The 21,944-nt window shown below is 45.6% G+C and overlaps 1 protein-coding gene across 1 annotated transcript in view; it reads left to right on the forward strand.

Moving 5' to 3' along the window:
• Positions 1 to 21,944, forward strand: part of agbl4 (AGBL carboxypeptidase 4) — a 214,803-nt gene that overhangs the window by 127,007 nt on the left and 65,852 nt on the right. Inside the window, exon 6 of the mRNA XM_037468719.2 lies at positions 14,953 to 14,992. Coding sequence (XP_037324616.2) covers positions 14,953 to 14,992 — 40 coding nt within the window. The remainder of the gene's footprint in view (positions 1 to 14,952; positions 14,993 to 21,944) is intronic.

The following is a 21,944-nucleotide window of genomic DNA, read 5'->3' on the forward strand; positions in this document are numbered from 1 at the left end:
CCACGGAAACGGTGTTCCCCCGGAAGTTGCTGGACTTCGGTGCCCGCGTGACAGCCTCGCAGAGAGAGAAATGTGAGAGAGGCCACAGATTACAACACCCGTAGCCTGGCTCTGTCTGGAGAAACCCGCCACGTGACCTCGAAGTCCACTGCTTTTTGACTTAAGGAATGGTGACGGCAACAGAAGCACCGCGGTTGGGAGAGGACGGTAGCCAGGGCTCTTGAAAAGGCAGTGACCTTTTCCCTGCTCGGCCTCCGTTCCGATAGAGGCTCCCTGTAGTGTGCCATTGTGGAGCTGTCAAACTGTCCCCCTGTCAATTCAAGGGGACACTCGAGAGCCTCATAACGCCTTGTCCCGGGCTCCGCCAGTGTCCGTCTTCATTTATGGATCAATAGCTGTCTTTATTTTAGATTCCTTCTACTCCCCCCCCTCCTCCCCCCCCCACCCTCTTCTTCTTCTCTCTCTCCTTCGTCTCCTTTGTCTTTGACAGGGCTGCCCTAAATGTCTGATTTAACTAGCTGCTCACAGGCCTCCTCAAAACACATTTACATACACATCAATCACGCTGTCAAAGGTAAATGCATGACGCCGTGTAAAATCCAGAATTGGATTATGGCCTTGTCTCCTCCCTGACACTGACTGCTTGGCTGACTGGACTGTTGATGAACAAGTTAACCGGCCTGAATGGTGATTGGCTGCTGTTTTCCTCATAATACTTTGTGTGCAAAACAGGGTCCGCAATAGCCAAAGAAGAATGTCTCTTTGTCTCTTTTCCATTTTTAGCACATCCGTGCGTCCAACGTTGACTTATCATCTTTTTTTTTTGCACAACGCAAAATCCGAGTCCAGTTTTGCGTCAGACCGCGCCACCGAACAGGAGCTGTCCGTTGGCTTTTTGGATCGTTTGATTAAATCCAACGTGGCAAATGGAAAAACAACACCGCACCGTTGTTCCCGTCTCTCTTGGCCAGGAGGCGACCGGGGCCTTGAGGTTGAGCTCTGGGAAATGGACCTTAAGGGGTTACGTCCAGACTCCCAGTACTGCCGTTTGCACCACTGGCTGGATTTGATATCCTGTCACGGCGAAAAACTGCATTAATCCGATGGAACGTCTCTATTCAACTAGTGTCAGCCGCTAATTAACCAACGAAGGGATTACAGTGCTCTGTTCCATTGACAGCTGTGGTTTTTATAGGACTGACTGTACCGACCCATGTGAGCATATTATAGTTATCGTGAGCAGTTATATGTGGGTCTATTGGGAATAAGAGTCCTGGGAAGTTAGGTCCAAACAGCACGGCCCGAGGTAAAGGGCGAGGAGAGTGGGAGGTGTGGCCGGGTTCAGAGGCAGCAGAATGTATCGCCATCATCGCGGCTCACTCGAGAGTTCGGAGCTCATTCCACCCAAGGGTCGCGTCTCCTTAGCTCATATTAGCAAACACAGTAGGGTGAGAAAGAAGAAGCTCAACCTCCTTCCCAGCCCCCTTATTCCCTCCCTCAAACGCCGGTAATTAACAAATACTACGGCATACTGTAAGCGCTATTTTTGCACTAATGTGTGGGCAGGGTGAAATACATCACAGCAACTCCAGCCTGTTAATTAGAGTGTATTTATGGCAATTAAAGCCTCTGCTCCTGCCTGGGAGCGAGCAACTGAAAGAATTCTTAATGTCTGACCCGGAGATATATATCATGTAACTCGTGCCGCTGTGAATACCAACACGGCTGCATCTGCTGCTTCCCGTCCTCCCAGTTTCTGACAGTCACACCACCAGTGCATGTAGACTGCATGTGGCGTGCCACAGGAAGGTGGGGATTTTTACACCACAGTGACCGTTAAGTTTCGACAAATGCTTTCACCGCAGCGTGCTACTGTCTCACGGCAGGGGGGGTGGGGGGGGGGGGTTTCGACCACCAATATTTCACCATCCAATTACCAGGTGAAATTGGCTGTTTAATTTCACAGCTTCGACGAAGGCGCTCTTTCAGAATGATGGCCACTCAGTTAGCCTCCCTAACACCACCCCAGGCAGCCTGCTCATCTGAGAAAACTTTCTGTGTGTGTGTGTGTGTGTGTGTGTGCGTGTGTGTGCAAAGAGTGCTGAAAAAAAGGGACTGAAGAAATATAAATCAAGGAAGGTGATGATAACTTTGGCGTTGACACTGTGATCCATCGTCTCGCCTGCGCACTGACTGCTTCCATTTTAGCCAGCAGCGGGCTGCGACTAAGAGGTTTTCTACCAAAATATAATTGTTTAGGAGTAATGAGCTGGAAAAAAAGGACAGGGAAAAGGAGAAAAGCGCGAGAGAGAGCGGGAGAGAGAGAGGGGGGGGGAGAAAGCTCACTTGGAGGCCGAGTATTATGCGGAGTCAAAATTGAACACACAACAGTAAACATGACAAAACAAGCTGCAATTTGGTAGCATGCATGTAATTATGTCCTCTCTTCTGCCTGTCAGAGCAATCACGCTGGATTCATACATGAACTGTTGCAGAGCTAGGTTTCACCATAACGTAATATTGATATTGGTCGCATCCTGTTTGGATCTGGACATGTGAAATTATAATATTGTGTGAAGGTCTTACGCGTTTTTTTTTGTTTTTGTAAAGTTTATGTCTTCAGATTCGAACAAATCCGTTGAACGGAAGGAATCTGTAATATGCAACAATTTTCCCAAAAAACAGCAACATGTACACGAATACAAAAAGAATCCCTCTTTGTCGTCACTTATGAGCCACTAGAGGTGTGTACCAGTGTTGCCCACTGCCTGTACTTTACCTTTTTTCTTATTTTGTTTCGGGACCTTTCTAAAGTAAATTTGAGCCCCACAGGAGTGTGTGTGAGGTTTATTAGGAGTTTGGGAAACGTTTTTGTTGTGATCTAAAACGTAACCGCCATCAAACAATCATCCTTGCAAATGAGCCGGCTCCAACGTGACCTTGAGGGCGACTAAGGGCAAGGAGTAGTGACCGGGTGGAGCAGATAACATTGATTTTGATCAAGACTGAGGGGAAAGAAATGCAGATAGAGAGAAATAGTAAAAGAGCGAGAGAGATGTCTGCAAGATATCAAACTCGCTGCTCTTCCTTAGATCAAAATTACAACCTGAGATGGGAATGAGAATTTTAATTAGAACTCGCGGCGATCTCATCTCAGAGTGTGTGTGTGTGGAGCTAAAAGACTAATTCCCACCACACACTCCCACATCCCCCACCCCTGCCTTCACAGGCCACTTTGTCCGTTATTTAATAGGCTCTTTGTTATCTATCTACTTGGGTTTGCCAGGTACTTAGGGCCCCTCCATTGGAATATTAGGTATTCTGATGAGGCCGGCAGCTGCGCGCTGCACGCAGATGGCGCCCGCTGTAATCAGCACTCTCAAAAGAACGTCACCTCATATCCCCCCACCCCCCCAAACGTATCCTTTTTTATGATTACAAAACACAGAGCCGCAAATTGTTATGAACAAGACAGATATATTTACTGGCGGCATGAAATACAGTGGCGCCCAACAATTCAATACCCTTTCAGGTTGATTCGTATTGCTGAGTGCACTCTCTCAGATGAGGACATTTGGTAATAGGAACCATGAATAGCATTCAAATGCGCCCTCTCCAAATGGGGTATTATGTGATGGAATTGGTCGAAAAAAAGAAGAAAAAAAAACGGGGGACCTTGTAGAAATGCTCTGGGCTCAATGCGTTTGTCAGTGTGGTCAAGGACGGAGTCGTAGCCTCAGGGCAGGGCAGGGGCGGCCCGCCGTGGATGATACCCAGTGGTTCTGATAGAATCTGATATTAACACAAACAAAAAGCATCCAACGGGAGAATCAGACTGGTCGCGTGACACCATTTAGTCTGCGTTTCCCCCGTGTCGACTAACCCCCGAGTTACATTTGCACCACATTAATTCACTTTGATTACACATGACTGAACTAGGACATAAGACATTGGCATTTCTTTTTTGTGTGTGTGTGTGCGACGTGTGGAGGCCTATTATAACACTGCAACACCTTTCTTTGGGTGCCACGGTGTATTATTCCTCATTCGCACACCCGACCCTTTTTGTACGCGTGTGCATTTCAGTACGTCCAACCTTACAGAGAGTAAGCGTTGTCCGGGACCTTATCAATGAAGCGACTCAGCCTGTAATTAGCACTATAATCACCTCCCTAATTCAACCACTGCTCAGCGGCCCTTCATCTCCTTTCTTTTTGCCATCCCTCACACTCTGTGTCGTACCTCTCCTTATTTCACCCTTTTTTCCTCCCTCCCTTCCCTTTCTTCCTCCCAGCCCGACACCTCTGTCCTTCACCCGCGTGGATCTTAAGCCAAATGAGGGAATTCTTCTCATTAGCAGTGCACTGGGCCAACGTGCCCGGAGGGAGACAGAGCGATCTTAGTACTGAACAGCTCAGCAGAGCTCTGAGGGGTCAATGAGCTGGTTAAGGGAGTGATGGTTAATGCTAGACTGGGAATGTTTTTTTTTTTAGAGTTTCTCTCACTTGTGCCAAGTTGATTTACAGCATACTGCATGTATGGGCAAGTGGGTATCCACGCACCAAGGAGAGTGTGGTCGAAGCATTTATTGATATTAATTATGTTTCATAAGCTTATAGGACAACATAGTTACATAATTTTTAAATCATTCGTAAATACAGAACAACAAAATGAGAGGAATGTTCTCTATCCACTCCGCTTTACGTATTTCTTGAGGGCTGCATGTCCCCGACAGTCCTCAGAGATCATCTTTATACAATCCATTTATCCTTATCCATTATTACTAGTTCCCTTCTTTTTTTTAAAGAAGGCGCACAGTGCTTTTTCTGTATTAATAATGACACAGCCAAAAAGGAACCCATCAATAAAAACAACAAACTGTAGTGCTGAGCAAAAGAGACTAACCACTTAACCAAACAGTAAATATGCTCACAAGCTAAAAGGAAATTCTTTTGTTTAAAAATGCAAATGAGATCCTTCAGGAAGAAGGATGGCTTTGACTGTCACAATGACTTTATAAATATGATGTGATTGACTGGAAGAATTCCTAATTGCTACGACAAACAACATTCTCTGATGGATGATGTTTGTTTGTTGAATTAGATTTTAAAATTTGACTGTTTTTGCCGGCATTATGTGGGATTTGTGTGTTAATGTTACACTGTAAAAAAAAGTCAGTAAAATTCACGGTGAAAAATAACAGTAACAGACTTGAATTGAAATGGGTTAAATTCAGTTTATTTGACAGTAAAACACCGTAAATATATGTCAGCACAGAAAGTTATCTTGGCATTCATATATTGTAATAAATACGTTTCATCACTGTTAATTGTACAAGAAATTGTACTGTCAACAGAAATGCACCGTAAAATGGAAATCATTCAATATTGTGATTTTTACAGTATTTACTAAAAAATGTTGTTATTGTTAAATACACGGACCATAAAAAATACAATGAAATACTGGCAGCTGTGGTTGCCAGAACTCCACCGTAAAAATGACAGCGTTGATGTATTTGCCCATTTGTATTTGTGTGTGTGCGTGTGTGTGTGTGTGTGTGTGTGTGTGCGCGCGCAATGCCTGTGTAGATTTGTAAGATTGTGATTTGTAAAAAATCAGGCATAAGTACAGCTGTCTATCTGTGTTTGTGTATGAATGCCAAAAAAAAGGCTTGGGGGGGTGTGTTTTGTGTTTGCACACAGACACACACACACAGACCATAATGCAGCCACCATGGGGGCAACTTGGCATGTTGCCTTTCTTCCGCTTTTCTGTAATGTGATTTGTCCCCACTATTGATACCCCAAAACGCCCTCCTCAACCCTCTTGTTATCCCCCACCCACCCCACTTCCAATTTCCACACTAACCCAATTAGCATCTCGTCAATAATGCTCAGCATTTCATTTTGCTGCTTTAATTAACAAATTCAATTTGCTTGAAACTGCTGTGAAAACAAATTAAAAGCACGGCAAATTAAAAGCCCCCAGATCAAGCGGATATGGCTAAGGTGATTACAGATGCGTCGTTCGACTGTTTGCTTATTTGTTTTTTATCTCGGGAGAGGAAGGGAGACCTGGAGGGCGATGCTCGGGCACTGTCATGGGAGGAAGGAGGTGAGAGAGGCGGAGGGGAGGTTGGTGTTGGTGCATCACTGCCCATTATCAAAAAGCATACTGTCACTCATTTTACATACATACTTCACGTGCACGTTCAAGTCTTTAGAAACACGTTGTGTAAAGAAAACGGTCGGTAAGGATGGCCAACCAACAGGACTTTCCCCACAATGGGATTTGGCCTCAGAACACAAAAGGCTCACATCGTCTTTCTCCTGCTCCTCCCACGAAAAAGAGCTGCGTGGATTCCATCCTGATGGTAGAAAAGTGGACCAGGTGAGCTGTGGCATTGCTGTGCTGTGTCATCAGTTATGTAATGTTCACAAACACACTCAATGTGAAGCCCAGGAGGTGAGAGTGTTGAGTTTATTGGCTGGAAGATGGAATATCTGCATCCTGCCGATGACCAGCGACTCAGTATGGAGCTGGTAAATTACAATGATTCCCAACTAGATGGGTGTTAAAACCATACTGAACTTCGTTAATGTGGTGTGCTCTTATCTGAGCTCACAGCCTATTTTCAATGTGCTCTTCTTTATCTTGTGTGTTATTTTCTCCTACCTTCCTTCTGTCCACCTGCCTGCTTTTCATCTCAGAGCGAAACCGATCGCTCGGTTGTTTGGGGCGCTTTGGGACACGCACCTGCCTCAAGATCCCCGGCAATCAGCAGAAAGGCAAAGCCTCGTATTAGATCTCTTTCTGGCTGCCCTCCCTGTCTCGCTGTATTCTGACTCACACACACGGGTCACGCAGAAAGTAGACCAGACGTGCTCCGCAACAGTACCACTCAACCTCTTGACCAGCCCAGTACACACACACACACACACTCAACTATTGGAACTGGCTGCAAGCCAGGCACCTGCGATGGTCAATTCGGCTTTGTATAGCTCCGATGTTAAATTGATTTTTAGGTTCCAGGTCACAAGGCACTGGCAGCAAGCTGACCCTTCCCTGAGAGAGAGAGAGAGAGAGAGAGAGAGAGAGAGAGAGAGACTGCCTCATAACTTTATATCACCCCTTCACCGACATGCTCAGCGCTGCTTGTGAATTTCCCCATGCGAGCTGGTCCTCATCAAACGGGTGTCCTTTCAACACCGTCCCGCTCCATTTCTTTTCCTTTGCTTTTGTCCCTTCATGTCCCAGAATGTCCTCTGTGCTTATCGTCTCCCCCTGTTTTTCTCCGCTCCACTCGCATTCAGCTGTGATTAGAAGTTATCAGACAGCACACAGTGCATCCATCTGGTCCACCCTTCAACATCTGGAGAGGGTGTGGGCTTTTTTTTTTTCGACAAGGTGAGGGGACACAAACATCTCTCACATCTCGCCAATTCACTTTGTGTGTGTGTGTGTTGTTTTGTTTGCCGCATTTGCCTTTCAGTGCGTCTCACTCAAACTCGTTTTCCCCTCCTTTTTGCCTCCTCCACTAGCAGCTAATCATTGTCCCGCTTAATTACCAGAAACACAGCGGTCCAGCCGGATTCGGCTTTACAGGACTATTCAGCGCCGCATCCCGACACCTGATTGAACTTAGCTAAATGGAAAAGTTATGCTGGAGAAAATGCTTTAGTCACACAACATTTTGTTTTATTTATTTTCTAATACGCCTCTCACAGTCTGGTTACTTGAAGATAGCAGGCGCATGAATTTGTTTCGGTGGATATCATGAAAAAATGAATATAACAGGTTCTGAAATGTAAAAAGTCGGCAAGGCGGCAAGCACCCATCCCCCCCCCCCCCCCCCCCCCCTTGTAGGATCCATAATAGCAATAGACCAATAGGAACATACACTCCTCGTGACCTTCAGCTCCAATTAGGCCCAGAGAAGAGAGAGGTGAACTTTCCAGCCTTACATCTTGTCTATTGATACTCCGATCGGGTTGGTCTGAAGGTGATTGGCGAGTCAATATTCACTGTTGACCATGAGCTCAAGTTTCAGCCACAAAACTTTAAATGAAATATCAGAAAGGAGTCACTTCCATTTTTTATCTGTCGCAGTTGATTGAATACGCCAACCTGAAAATGATGGAAATATAAGACTGTAAAAGCAGGTGGAATTTTCCAATAAATAATAATAATAATAATGTTAATGGCGCTGTTAAGAGAGACCACACACTGTATGAAATAAAACAACTGCTACAAGGACACTGTAGCTTCTATTTCATTGCTGTGATCAAAGACCAGTGGTTGACTTTCATGTATAAATATGTTCTATTCACGCACACATTATTCCACTACCAATGGAACAACATTAACTTTATAGAGTGTTAAAAAGTAATCCAGAAAAATGTTGAGCATGATGTGGTGAAACTGAGTCATGCTCACACTGGTCTGCAGTGCCGTGGCGTTGTCCTGACTGTTTATCTGCTCCTGGGAGGGCATTGATTCGCCGTTCTCTGGTAAATACCAGGTCACTACACCCGCACTCCATCGGGCAGGGGTCAATCACAGCCCAAAGGGGGAAGTGATGATGGGACAGAGTCTTTCTCTGCGTGTGTGTGTGTGTGTCTGTGTGTATGAGTGCAATTGTGTGTTTGAGGTATCAAGTATGCTCTCAGTGTCCTCAAGTCATTGATTAATCTCCAGTGTCAAGATGCTGTCATTGACTCCATGCCAGGTCACAGAGGAAACTCTCGGCTCAGCAGGAGGCCTTAGGTTACCCGCTCTGGCACACGTGCGTATGGCTAACTCTGTCATTCAGAGGCACGCACACGTGTGAAAGGAAATAAGATAAAATGGCTAGAACTCCAAAGAATGTTGCGGTTGATTTAAAAGCCACGAATGTGACCAGAAAACTCTTATCATTCCTTTTCACATTCACCCTATCATTCATTCTTATGCTGGACAACTCCTTCTCTTCTTGTCGAAGATCAAGAACATCTCCCTTGACAAACTCCTCCTCTTCTTCTTGTTGAAGATCAAGAACATCTCCCTTGACAAAGCCAGGCCTGATACCCAAATGTCCTCTAACCAGCAGACAAAGGTCGGTGGCTAATTCTACACGTGTGTGCGGGGCTTTGGAACCAAACGTTTTTTTCTCTAGACTACTGAAAGGAGACACACAACGTTTGGTGGCTACAACTATTTTGTGCTGAAAGGCAGCTATTTATTTACTATTTATGATTTCACTGATAATATGACTTATAATATGTATTGCTAAGGCACAAAGGTACTTGAGGCAGTACTTCGATAATGTAACTGTTACATTATTGGGCACACTTAGTTACTATCGGGTTGCCGCTTTTGCCCCCAAGTTATTGCCTTCAAAGCGGAAGTTTGACTATTGTAAAAGAGACAGGTGGGGCGCAATGGTCATGCCACCTAGACCCATGGTGTCCATGTTCCAAAAGCAGGCGACCTGACAGACTGCCTGTGACAGGAAGCTGGAGGAGAGGCTGCTCTCTTAATTGGTCTTCATGAATATTTAATGAAATTTAAGATGAAATTGAATCATGTTTTTAAAGTGCTCCGGGAAAAAAAAAAGTGAGCGGCGCGGTGCGGAGGGACCATCCGTGCCACCGCGTGCATACATTACGCGTCGACCGCGCGCATTATCCGCGCGTCCCTGCTGTCGTGCACAGCACTCGGGTCGTCGGATGGGGAGAGCAATAAAGGCGGCAGCGGGGGGAGGCCCGGTTCGGGGGCCCGGCGCAGGTTGCCGGCCGTCCTCTCCCTCGCGCTCAAGAGGAGGCGGCGCTCCGCTCTCGGAAGGAATAAATCTTTTATTTGGTTGCTTGTATTTTTAACCGAGGGCTCTTGGTCACGCGACAAAAGCCCGCTCTCCATCCGCTCTGCTCCCGCCCTCCCAGGGCCACGGCACACGTTACCCGACGCTGTCCTTGCACGGCACACAGTTCTGACAGCAAGCAGCCTTTTCGTTTGTTTTTTCTTTTCTATTACGCTTCGTAATCTTTAACTACGGTGATGTGATTTAAGGGAGCTGTGCGTTTTGAACACCTGTGCTCCTCTGACATTATGATGTCACCAGACAGCCACACCCATACGTACCCTGAAAAGCTCATCCCATTAGCTCATGCTTACCTCACCCCCAAGGGACGATGACTAAGATGCAGTAAGATGATGTGTGTCTGTGCGTGTGTGTGTGTGTGTGTGTGTGTGTGTGTGTGTGTGTGTGTGAGAACACACTCTAGTGAAACTGGTGACTCAGATAAGGTGCCAGATGAGGTGGACAGCAGAGTTGAGATCACTGGAGGCAGATGGAGGTTGAGTCAGGCTGTTTACGACGATTCTCTCGCTCACCATCAAGCATCATCCCTCGCCCGGGCCCTGGATATATGATAGGGGGGGCGTTTCTGTGTGTGTGTGTGTGTGTTTACGGTTCACTGGAGACCGGGACTGGATGCAGATGCTTGTTTCCTCTTTGTGACCTCGTCAGAAGGGTAACACCAGGAACACAGCACACGGCAATAATGAATGTAAAGCCGTAATGTCAAAGTTGCATTTCAACAAAAGGCCAGTAACCCAACATACTCGTATTAAATCAAGTCCATTCCTTAAAGCCACTTATGTTTGTATTGTCAATGGATCACATGTTAACTTGTGTGTCACTAGTAGTGAAGAGCCCACTGAGACTTACCATCCCTCACTGCCGTTGAGCATCTTTCAGCTCGTTGGTAAAAGCATCACACAGCAAACAGGTGGACACAGAGAAGCCTTTAGCTGCTAAAGAGAGACATTTCCCTCAGGGGCTGGAGGAGACTAAAACCGGGCAAAAAGGAGTTGTTGCTGCACACGGGAATCCAGATGAATGCTGATGTTGTTAATCCTCTTTGTTTGTTGGCCAAGTGAGTAGACGACTGTTACGTGTCAACCTAAAAGTTACATTCATGTTATATTTCCAGCTCGTTTTCACCCCCCCAGTGAACAAAAAGGAATGTTCAATTCAGTGTCTCTTTGTGCCAGAGCACGGTGGTAATGGGCAATTTTATTAATTCATAAAAACCTAGTACTACTATTACTAGTACTCCAAATAATAATTGTATTACGTTGCATGGTCTCAAAATAGACAATCCCACGTAATATAATTTGTTCCAGCTTATCACATTTTCTCTTTAAGACACCTGGTAGTTGGATGCTGGCTGTGTAATTTGGCCCGTATTGGCTTTCAATTCATTTGAAATGAGCTACAAAATGATGACTGGGATGTTAGTTACTCCCCGATGGCTCTGCCTCTTCTCCTCTCGTTCGCCTTCCCAACTTTTTCCCTGGGATAACAATCAGCAAATATGAAAAGAAAAAAATCTGGAGGAAATGTTTGCGAATGGGTTTTGGGTAGATTGTGCATTAATATTTGATTTGGTCATAAAATAGGGGTTTAGTGCATAAATGGCTTTTCCACGGCTGCCACTCCATTTTACCCTCTCGCTTTCCTCTTACCTCCTCACACCGATCAGAATGGTAGCATTGCTAATGACCATATTTATACATAATAGAACACCGTAGATCTATTGCGGGAGATGGTGGTTGTCGCATTGGAAGACTACATTCTATTGGAAAATGATTAAATAGACAGGCTAATAACAACTTAAAACATGACTCATTAAGACATTTCTACACGCTTAGCCCTTTTTCTTTTAGTAATAATATCAATTGTGCATTAGTTTCAATTCTTTGCAAAATTGAAAAAAAAGTGCACTTACTAAAGTATGAAACTTATAAAGATCTGCTCTCGCATAAAATCCAAGAATAGAAGCACTGGCTCAGATATTATGCCTAGAAAATAAAAACTAAATGATGTGACGTTGTAGCCATTCTAAGATCATTTGGGTCTGGTGGTCTGCAGCATTGTTCACGGTGCTGCTAACCACCGAGCCCCAGAGTCCAGCCCGGCTGGCTGGACCACCGTGACAGCTGGAGTGTGCCGTCACCTCTGGCTCCCAGTTGCTTCCTCGTTTTCTGACCTGATGACACTTCAACTGGCGAGACCGGTCTAGATTCACCTGTGGTAAACATCTGTGCACCTGAGCCAGACAGGTTTTAGCAAATGATTCAACCTTTATGGAGTTCTAAACAAGTGTGGCCCGATGCATCAGGTGATTCCAATTAGGATCTGTTAAGCTGTCAGCCATGAAAAAGCATGCCTCCGGGACACTCAAATACCTGAAGATGCTGGCTGGGTAGTTGTATTCCCCTGTGTAATGAGCCCCACCAACCTGGCAGTAAACCGATCAATCATTTGATCAATAATAGATACTTAGCCGTGGGTTTAATATACAGTGGGTGTTTGGTCATTATGGTAACTGAGCGGGTCGGACACACTGAGGCCGGTTTGGCTTCAACCAGGGAGACATCCTTCAGCTCCTCACTGGGTTTGATAAAGATTAATTCAATCCTATTCCCTGCCCAGGAAATGCTTCTGCTAATGTAACTCGGTGTCAGATCCCCCCCCAAACCCTCACTCTTTGTGCGTTTGTGTGTGTGTGTGTGTGTGTGTGTGTGTCTCTCTCCTCGGGAACACGGAGCACCTGATCCATGTAAAGGACTAACAAAGGCAGCAAGAAAAGAGAGCAGTGGATGCGTGCTGTAATTCTCTACCAGAGGTTCATTATCTGCGTACAAGTACTGGCAGGCTGAAAGGCGCTCACACTTTTCATTTGCTGGTAACAGATAGTGTGTTCATCTGTGTGTGTGTGTGTGTGTGTGTGTGTGTGTGTGTGATGATAATGAGTTTAAAACGCTGTCTGGTTTAGAGGTGCCTTGGCTTGTTGTGTGCACCTATGTGGTTGTCATCTTCATTCCATACATCTACGTTCTTTCATATTCACACATAATGTGCAGTGAGAAATGATTGTTCAAATGGCGCTTCAGCAGCAGCTCATGGTTCCCTTGCAGAGACGTGGAGGGCCAGTAGAGGGCGCTGCACAATCCAATTATTTTACAGAAAGATTCAACAAGACAGATCTGCATTCATGTTTCATACTACTAATCATCCTCAGCTACTGTTGTAGTATAATTGTATTTTGGTTCATTTATGTAGTGTACAGCATTCACCAGCAAGGTTCAAGACATGCAACAACAAACAACTTAAAAAGTGAAAAGCAGATGGTAAGGAAAGTCACTTCTATGCCAAAGCAACGTGTATCTTACAGTGTGGCTGAGGGTGTAATAGTTGCCCTCCCTGTGTGTGTGTGTGTGACAGTGAGAGAGAGTTGAAGAGGGGGGGGGGGGGGGGGTACAGCCATGTTTAAATATGTGTGTGAGTACGTATGCTCAGCTTGTGCTCTTGTTGCTCGGTGTCTCATGTTGTCACAGTGACATCTACTGCTTACATGGTCAACCACCTCAGCCCCCCTCCCCCCCACTCGTTTCTTTACAGGTGCTCATACTCTGCGAGAACGTATCCTTAAATGAGCAAATAAACCATCTTGTTTCTCTCCTGGATGCCTTGTGCTGAAGTGACCTTCCCTGGGTCACAAGTATCATTCGCCCCTTTTCGCTACTTGATTGAAGACTCTCCAGGAAAAGGCCTCTGACGCGAGCCTTTCTGCACCGAGTGGTAGCGGCGGCGCGTTTTGCCACTCATGAAATGTTTTCAGCTTGTCCGTCTCAAGAGATTTCATCAATTCAACACTCGTGCTCCCCAGAGATTGTTTTGCTCACTTGCTTTGCTCTGAATTCTGAACAGTGAAACATTACAGTACATCAATAGATACATTATACAGTTTATGTTTAATTTTTTTTAAAGCAATTTAAAGCAAGAAGTCAATCTACAATCTGTTGACCATTTAACATTAAATCCACAAGAAACTCAAATTCAGCCGAAAACACAAACCTAACAAATATTTTGCTTATTTTTGCAGACTATTTCTCTTAATGAGAGAAGGTAATGTCAGAGTAGTAGCACTACTCCCACAATGTATGGTGTGATCTGGTATCTGAAGTCCTTCTAAGGCTGTGCCCCCTGCACTCACATGGTACATTTATTTCAAATCTCTCTGAGTAAGAACATCTGCTGCATATTAAACCCAATAAACGAGTACGAGCCCATCACCAAGTCCCACTCCAGGCATCACCGTATGTGAGGAGGATGCGAGAGTCTCTTTGCTTATCCCTCTCAGCAACTGGTTAGTGTGGTTTTTTTGAATATTAATCGAGTCGGGGTCCTAAAAGCCGGCTTTGATCGTGACCTCTCTCTCTCTCACACGCACTTCATCCTTTTCCTAGGACGTGAAGATGTTCTCTCCCGAATGGTAGACGAGGAGGGCCGAGGTGTTGGTTACTGCAGCGCTTAAAAGTCAAGTGTGTGTGTGTGTGTGTGTTTGTGTGCGGGCGCTTAAAGAGAGGGGCGGTCAGCTACGGCGCCTCTTCTGCACTCCTTCGCGGGTTGCTGGAGACATCAAGTATAAAATTGCACACTCTTTCAGACATACTTCATCAAAACTCACAAGGTTGCACTTACGTGTGCGCGAGTGAGGAAAAAAAAAACTTTCAAAGTGTAGTTGTACAAGCTTTGAGATTTTTAGACGTTGCATGTTTGAACTGCGCTCCCTAGGACTTGTCCTCCACAGAAGTACAGCTTTGTTAAGTAGCTCACGCTACTTTGTAAAAATGATGATGGCGTGTTTCAATTCACTATGAAGTTGCATAGAAAATACTACTGAGCCATATGTTCTACATTTACAGCCAGTAGTCAAACAGGACTGCAAGAATTAAAACATATTTCAAGGTCCAACAAACTAGTATCAAGCTATTGCAATAATGTGCACTACCGAGCAAACCAAACCAAAATGGTTTCCATGAGATTGATTGATAGATTTTCTGTGAGAATAAAATAGATTAAAACATTTCTCTTTCTTCTCTCTCTTTTTTTTTTTTCCCCAGCAACAACGGCGCCTCGATCTGTTAACCATCACCAACACCGGTAAGTCCTCGAGATCACATGACTTCTGACCCGCTGTGCAGCTCTCCGGTCATCCTACAGTATACTCAAGCGCATTTCAGTAAAGAACCGAAATATACTACTTCATCTCCGAGCTAGTGCCTGAGGGAGGAATGTTATACCATATATGATGTATGGTGGCATGTGGTGCATGAAGTTTGACTTTTAAACAGGAAGTAGTTGCACTTCTAAATCCACGACAGTCTCTTACTGTAGAGAGAGGCAGCTGCGACAACGGGGAATCTGCTGAGATGGAAAGCAAGTAGAAATTCATAAAACTGGGGAGGAGAAACAGATGGGGATTGTGAGGACACAGAGACCCATATGCCTAAAATATCTGGGTGATCTAATATGCTTTGATTAGAATAACGCCTGTGTGATGCTCGTGGAGACCGGGTTCATTTAGCGAGTTTATGTTGCAGCTGTTTCTTGGGCCCTGAGCAGAGGCAAGACTCTCCCCTGGACAGACAGATGAAGACATGAGGGGAGGATTACGTTTTCATGTAAACTTATGTGCTGACACGTGTGCATGTTTACAGCATCTCATTTTGTTGTGTTCCTCGTGGACAAATTCATCTCCTCCGATTTCTTCCGTCTTGCAGGTAGCAGCATGCTGCCATCACCATGTTTTGGGGCGTTTGAAGGTGCACTTGGTTGTTTTGTTTTGGACTCACTGGGGCTTGTGCTCCTCATGCTTTAAGGTTGGGGTTCTCCACGTGTGATCTGCTCAGAACAAACTCAAAAACGACTGCATACCTCTTTGGGCAACCTGTCCTGGCTCTTTGCTTCTGACACTCAAACTGGAAACTAAAGGGAAACATATCTTACTAACTGCAACAAACAAAGTTGGCAAATTTGGAATAACGCTCACAGTGTGTTAAAACTTTGACGCACAATTTAAATGGTTGTTGCTGATTTTGAAAAACCTCTAGTTTTACTGCAGCGGAAACCCGACTTTAATTAAGAATGACTGCATAATATTGCCACTGATGGTGTTGTTTGCTTACGCGGGTCACGTGGAGGCATCGTCGTTATGGCACGTTTTAAAAGCTCCTAGACTTGACTTTGGATGGTGTGAAATGGCACGCCGACCCGATAAATACCCAGGTAAGTCTTTTATTTGCCTGCAAAGCTTCTTCTCGGGTGATAATAAAATGCCCTCTTCAATGCAATTCAAACCAAACCGTGACAGTCACTCTGACATCGCATTCAGGCAATATTCATACATCTTTTTTTATTTTCTTGCCATTTCGCATCTCTTCGAATGAGCTTACAACATGCACTGCCCTACTTTGTGGTTTAGTCTGCCGCCGTGGAGAGACCCTATGGACCGTAGTAGCTTTCAATTATTTCTCACTGAAAGGTTTCCTCCCTTAACCAGTATGGGGCTCACTGTGTAAATTATTACAGGTCATTATTCAGGCTGTTGTTACTCGTGGCCTCGAAGGGGAGTCCATTGTATTCTCAACTTGGCGGACGTCTTTGATCCTGCCCTGCTGCTTATTGCTATTCACCGTAGTTGAGTGGACACACACACACACACACACACACACTGTGAAGGTTATTATGACAGCTGTATGAAGAGCAGGTGAGGTTTTCAGATGAATGACTCTGATAGGGAAACACTGGCAGGACACCCTCTCCTCCCTGCAGATTAAAGGAGTTTCCCCTCGCTCCCTTCCTCCTTCTCATCCTCCCACGAGGCTCCTTTCCTTCAGCTGCTTCTCCCTCTGCTCATTTGACTTTAGCATCTCTCATTATGCACCCGTATTTATTTGCGATGTCATATTATCACGTTGCCCTTTGTTTTTCCCCCCGTTCTTCTGCATTAAAACCCTCCTCTCTCTCTGTCCGTCACTCACCTCTCTCCGTCTCGTCTTCATAGCATTGACAGCAGGAGGAATCGCAGGGTGGGAACAGACTAATTGGCTCGAGTGGCTCCTTTAGCGTGCTGTGTGAGCCTGAGAGAGAGAGAGAGAGAGAGCGATTCGATGAGGTTTCTCCTCCTGCTGCTCCGCCGGCCTCGGCCTCTAATGGCGTTCATTAGCCACCCTGAGAAAAGATTCACACTCACACACGTGTTCGCACACATCGAGATGAAGCGCTGACGCAGGCGCGCAGCGGAAAAAAGCACACGGCATCCCTCCTGCTATCTCTTTCTCGTTTCACGCGCACGCGCACACACACACACGCGCACACACACACGGACCCACTCAAACCTCACTCGGCCCTCTTTAATTGGACACTTGAGCAGCGCACGGCTGCATCTGGCTTCTGTTGAACACAGCCTGACATTTCAGACTGCTGACCTTTCCAGCCACGCCACAACTAAATAATGATTAGTCCTGGCAACTGTTCCACCGGAGCAGCAGCACAGGTCCACACACACACACACACACACACACACACATTCAAACGAGCATAAACATGTACACACAGGTGCAGGCAGCACAAAACAAAAACAACAAAAACACCTGCATGGAGGGCTTTGTCTTCTCACAGTGAGAAAACGGGGTGCAGACATTGATTGGAGAGGCCGTTGTCATTCTTTTGCTTTATCGATTAGATTGTCCTTTTCCATATCTGCAGTCAGCACCCAATAATGTGTTGATCTAAATTAACTCTGCTTGCCTCTGTTTAGTTTCTCCTTTCCCCTTTATGCACTCTCAGCATTACAGTGGGAAAAAAAAGGTCAATCATATTCATGAGATCTGGGCAGATTTGAGAGAATGGCTTGTGTGCAAGTGTGTGTGTGTGTGTGTGTGATTACTTGTGAACACACCTTTGGGTTTGTGCACAGATGCGTGTGTGTGTGTGTGTGTGTGAACTACAGCTATGAAGCAGCGTGAGGATAATAGGCAGCTCTCTGATCTCTTCTCTCACTTTGGTCTCTCTCCCTTCTCTCGTTGAGTCCCGATTTCACTGCTGTTTCTGTCGGAGCAGAACACAATTGCTCTTTATTAGAGCCTTTCCTTCCTACTTTGTGCTTCCCGCTCTGCTCTCTCTCGACAAACACACTGTACATGGGAGGGCAGAGGATTTTGCACGGCTTGCTGCTCACAATCAAATGCGGTGTCTAAATTCTACATGTGAAATATGTAAATCTATGAGTGAGCACATGCACAATATGAACACATGTATCTAGTATGAGGTATGCAGTGGGGAATTTGGCGGATCGATTGTACGTTGATACAAACAATAAAGAGGTGGTACACGTACATTTATTTGACATAGACCATTGTGACCCTTGTGATGACATGAATGTGCAGGACACGTGTTGTGTAGATGCAGTCATGATGTGGAGGTCAAGTTGGTACTTCGTCTTCTCACGTTAGGCTTCAACTGATGACTGACAAACGGCCAAGAGGAACATTTCTGATCTATTTCACACTTTCACCAGTAGAGAAGACACAGGAATGAGTTTTTCTACTAGAATTACACTTACAGTTGCTCAAATTGCCGGAGGAGCAACAGTAAATAAAACAATTACGCCATTTGGAAAATAGGAAGCCGTAGAAATTGGTTTAGCTGTTATTGCAGAAAGCTTAGCCATCAGCCACAAGTTTGTTATGAGCCTTGTAAAGTTATTCGGGTTGACTAAAACCAGACAACACAAACCTCAGACTAAAGATAAGTAGAATACATTTCAATTAAAAAGTAAAAGATCTGCTTTCCAAACTAAAAACATACATGTTTTTTTGATTTCTTAGTATAGGAGCATTAAAACCTTGCCTTGCTTCTTCTTGAAAGTACAAGTATTTACACTTTCCAATTGCATAATACGTGTCTGAAAACGTGAATTACGTCAATTGTCTGCAGTGTGAATGTTTTGTCTAATTTACACAATGCACCAGCCCGGCCTCCTCTACGCCGCTACAAGAGCTTCAGCATTTCTCTAAAAAGATGAAAGGCTCTGCCATCCAGACAGTATGAGGATACATCCCGTGTTCCCAGTATGTCTTTGTCGTGGCGTTGATGTTCTTGGTCACATTGTACCCGTGGAGTTCTGTCGTAGTGTTGTGCTGAGAGAGAGAGAGAGAGAGAGAACACACCACGTGTTAAAGTAACGACGAGCTTCTTTCCGCATTCCTCCCAACCGAACCCTTTGTGCGAGTCGACCCGAGCGAGGTGGAAAGGTTCCTGCTCGCCCGCCGGCCATGTGGCGCATACCTGAGCTGATAGGAATCTGTGGGTTCAGCGCGGCTGACTCGGCTGCGGCTGACTCGGCTGTGGTTTGGGCCGAGGAGCTGCACGGGTTTGTTTTTTTAGCGGAGCTCAAGACTTTGCGCCTTTAGGGACGGAGAAAACCGGGAGAGGAACATTATTTATTATTATTATTTATTTGAAAAGAAAGCGCTATCAGACGGGCCTTTGTGTAAAGGGACTGTTGTAAAAAACAAAACTTCCTATTATTGCCCTAATTATATCCTTTCTCTGCACATTTGCATATTTTATCTCCCCGCTTCTTCATTGCCTCCATTTTGAAGCGGTTCAAAAAGAAACATAAAACAAACAAAGAAGGAGAGGATGTTATGGATGGATTGGAGGGAGGGGGAGGGGGGGGGGGGGGTGGCTGCTTCATATTGAGTATTTTCCAGTTGATTTTGTTAAAGGCTTCTCAGCAGCGTGGCTAAATAATCAGCAGCATGCTAATGAATGGAGAACGAGCGTGATAATTCGCCCGAGATACCAGATAAACAGAAGGCAGGGTCAGCACAATATTGAAAACATTTCCAAAATAGTATTCTCTAGGCCACATGCCTGGAGTTTTTTTTTTTTTTTTTTAAATATTAGCAAACATCAAGCATATATTGGTAATTGTTACGAGTAAACTGTTACAGACGCGGTCATTTCACGCACTGAACGTGTTTCATGTTTCTGCATGCTGAAAGAGGGGCGAGAGACCAAGAGAGAGAGAGAGAGAGAGAGAGAGAGAGGGCTAAACTCAGAGGACGGTAAATAGAGAAACATTTTTCTAAAAGGGCGATGTGATGAAGGCGGCGAACAGGCTGTGGGCTCTGAGATTATTTCTTTGTCACCAGCAGAGCCACCAGTGTTGCTGAGCACTGCTGTGGAGCAAATCCTCCCAGAGACGACTGATTGGATTTTTGTTCCAGGGAGCCTTTTGTGTTAGCAGCATAGGGACTAGATAATAGAGGTTGATGCCACTCTGTCTCTGTGTTATGGCTGGTGGATTGAGTTTTTGGACTCTGTGTGTGTGTGTGTGTGTGTGTGTGTGTGTGTGTGTGTGTGTGTGTGGTCTTTCCAAACAGCCAGTATGTCATTCACAACTTAGTGCGTTCTCTTTGCTTTCTAAATGTTGCAACACCTGTTACTAATAGTAGTTGAAGATGAATCGTTGATTTGATGAGCCGTCACTCTGCTGAATTGTTGACATGAAAACATTCTGCGCCGGTTGCCATGAGATATTCATTGCTGCCATGGTCAAGGTCGTTATCCGCCTTTCCTCGGTATGGAGCATGTTTGTTTAATGGTTGTGTATGTTGAAATACACATTTTATACATTATTGATTTCCTTTGGGAAATTCTCCTTTTAGTTGCTCTGCTTCCACTCAGGGCTCAGCCTGTCGGGTTCAGCAGCCTCCGTCTTTCTGCCCCGGGCTTCCACGCAGCGGACGCCTGAACCCATGTCCTATAAACTCAGCAGGGTCATTATGCCACCCTGCGGTGTCTGTGTGAGACACTTTGCACTTTGAATTTTCTATTGGGGACCAAAGAATGAGACAGATTTTCACAGACCCATCATCCCGCCCATCAAGCCCGTGAGAGCAATCATTCATCAAAACGTGAAGTGCACCTTTGAAGTAATATTCCATTTTCATATTTTGAGTAAGATCTTCAGCTGCAGCATTTCCAAAATTGCTCGTTCAAACTCTCTGCACCTGTCTCTCAGGTGTGGACAGTTTTTCCCGATACGTGTCTCAGGCCGCGCTGCGCCGGATTGCCTGATTTGTCTCGACTGTTTTCTCCTCCAAAGGACGAAATGCGTCTCCGTATTGACAGAGAGGCAGACTGTGTCTCCGGGAGATGCAAAGGACTTGTCACGGGTCTGAATGGGTTTGGGTCGTCATTATTCAGCTCAAACGGATCAAAATGTGTTGGCATTCCAAAAGCCAAATTTCAATATGTATGTGTGAGAAATGTTATGAAATTGAATAAAAATGAGGGTACAATGGGAGAAAAAAAGAGCTATGTGGCATGAGCCCATCGGGGACTCACAGCTCTACTAGAAATTAAAACAAGATTAATAAAAGAGCAACGCGTAATGGAAGAAATAAACAAACCGGGCGACTGCTGGGTTTTGAAATGCTCTCTCAGACGCAGACGCTCACCATCAATCTCACAGCAATCCGCAGGACGGATCCAGCGCAGGATCTCTGAGATCTGTGACCTTGTTTGTCCTTCACTAGCGTCAGACTGGTGGTCGCGCCGCTACTACCACGGGTCCCCCCCCCTTCCCTCCCCCTCCCCCCCTCGCCCCCGGCGGGGAGCGAGCCGCTGGGCGGCCTGCGTTTTTATCTGCTATTATCTGTCAGACGCTGTGCACCTGTGAGCCCGGCTGCCCCCCCCCTCTCTGCATGACGGGCGGCTGCGGCCTGCCTCGAACGATCCCAGCGGCGCCCCGCTGTCAGCGACAGCAGCAGTGAGAAGTCCTCTGGCTGCCTCCGTCTCTCTCTGACAGCCACCCCGGAGGAAAGGGGAAGAGGAGGGAGGGGGGGGGGGGGGGGAGAAATACCATTAAGATGAGCTGTGTTTGGCACAGACCAAAGCCTGCCCACCAGCCATGTGCAGGAGCTCACCTGGATGCCAGATAAGTGGAGATTAGAGGAAGAGACGGCGGGAAAAAAAAGATATTAGAGGAATACAAAATAAAAATCTCTGGAACCCAGTGACAGCTTTGATACTTTTAGGA

Source organism: Pungitius pungitius, chromosome 7 (genome assembly GCF_949316345.1).
Source record: "Pungitius pungitius chromosome 7, fPunPun2.1, whole genome shotgun sequence".
NCBI classification, from domain to species: Eukaryota; Metazoa; Chordata; class Actinopteri; order Perciformes; family Gasterosteidae; genus Pungitius; species Pungitius pungitius.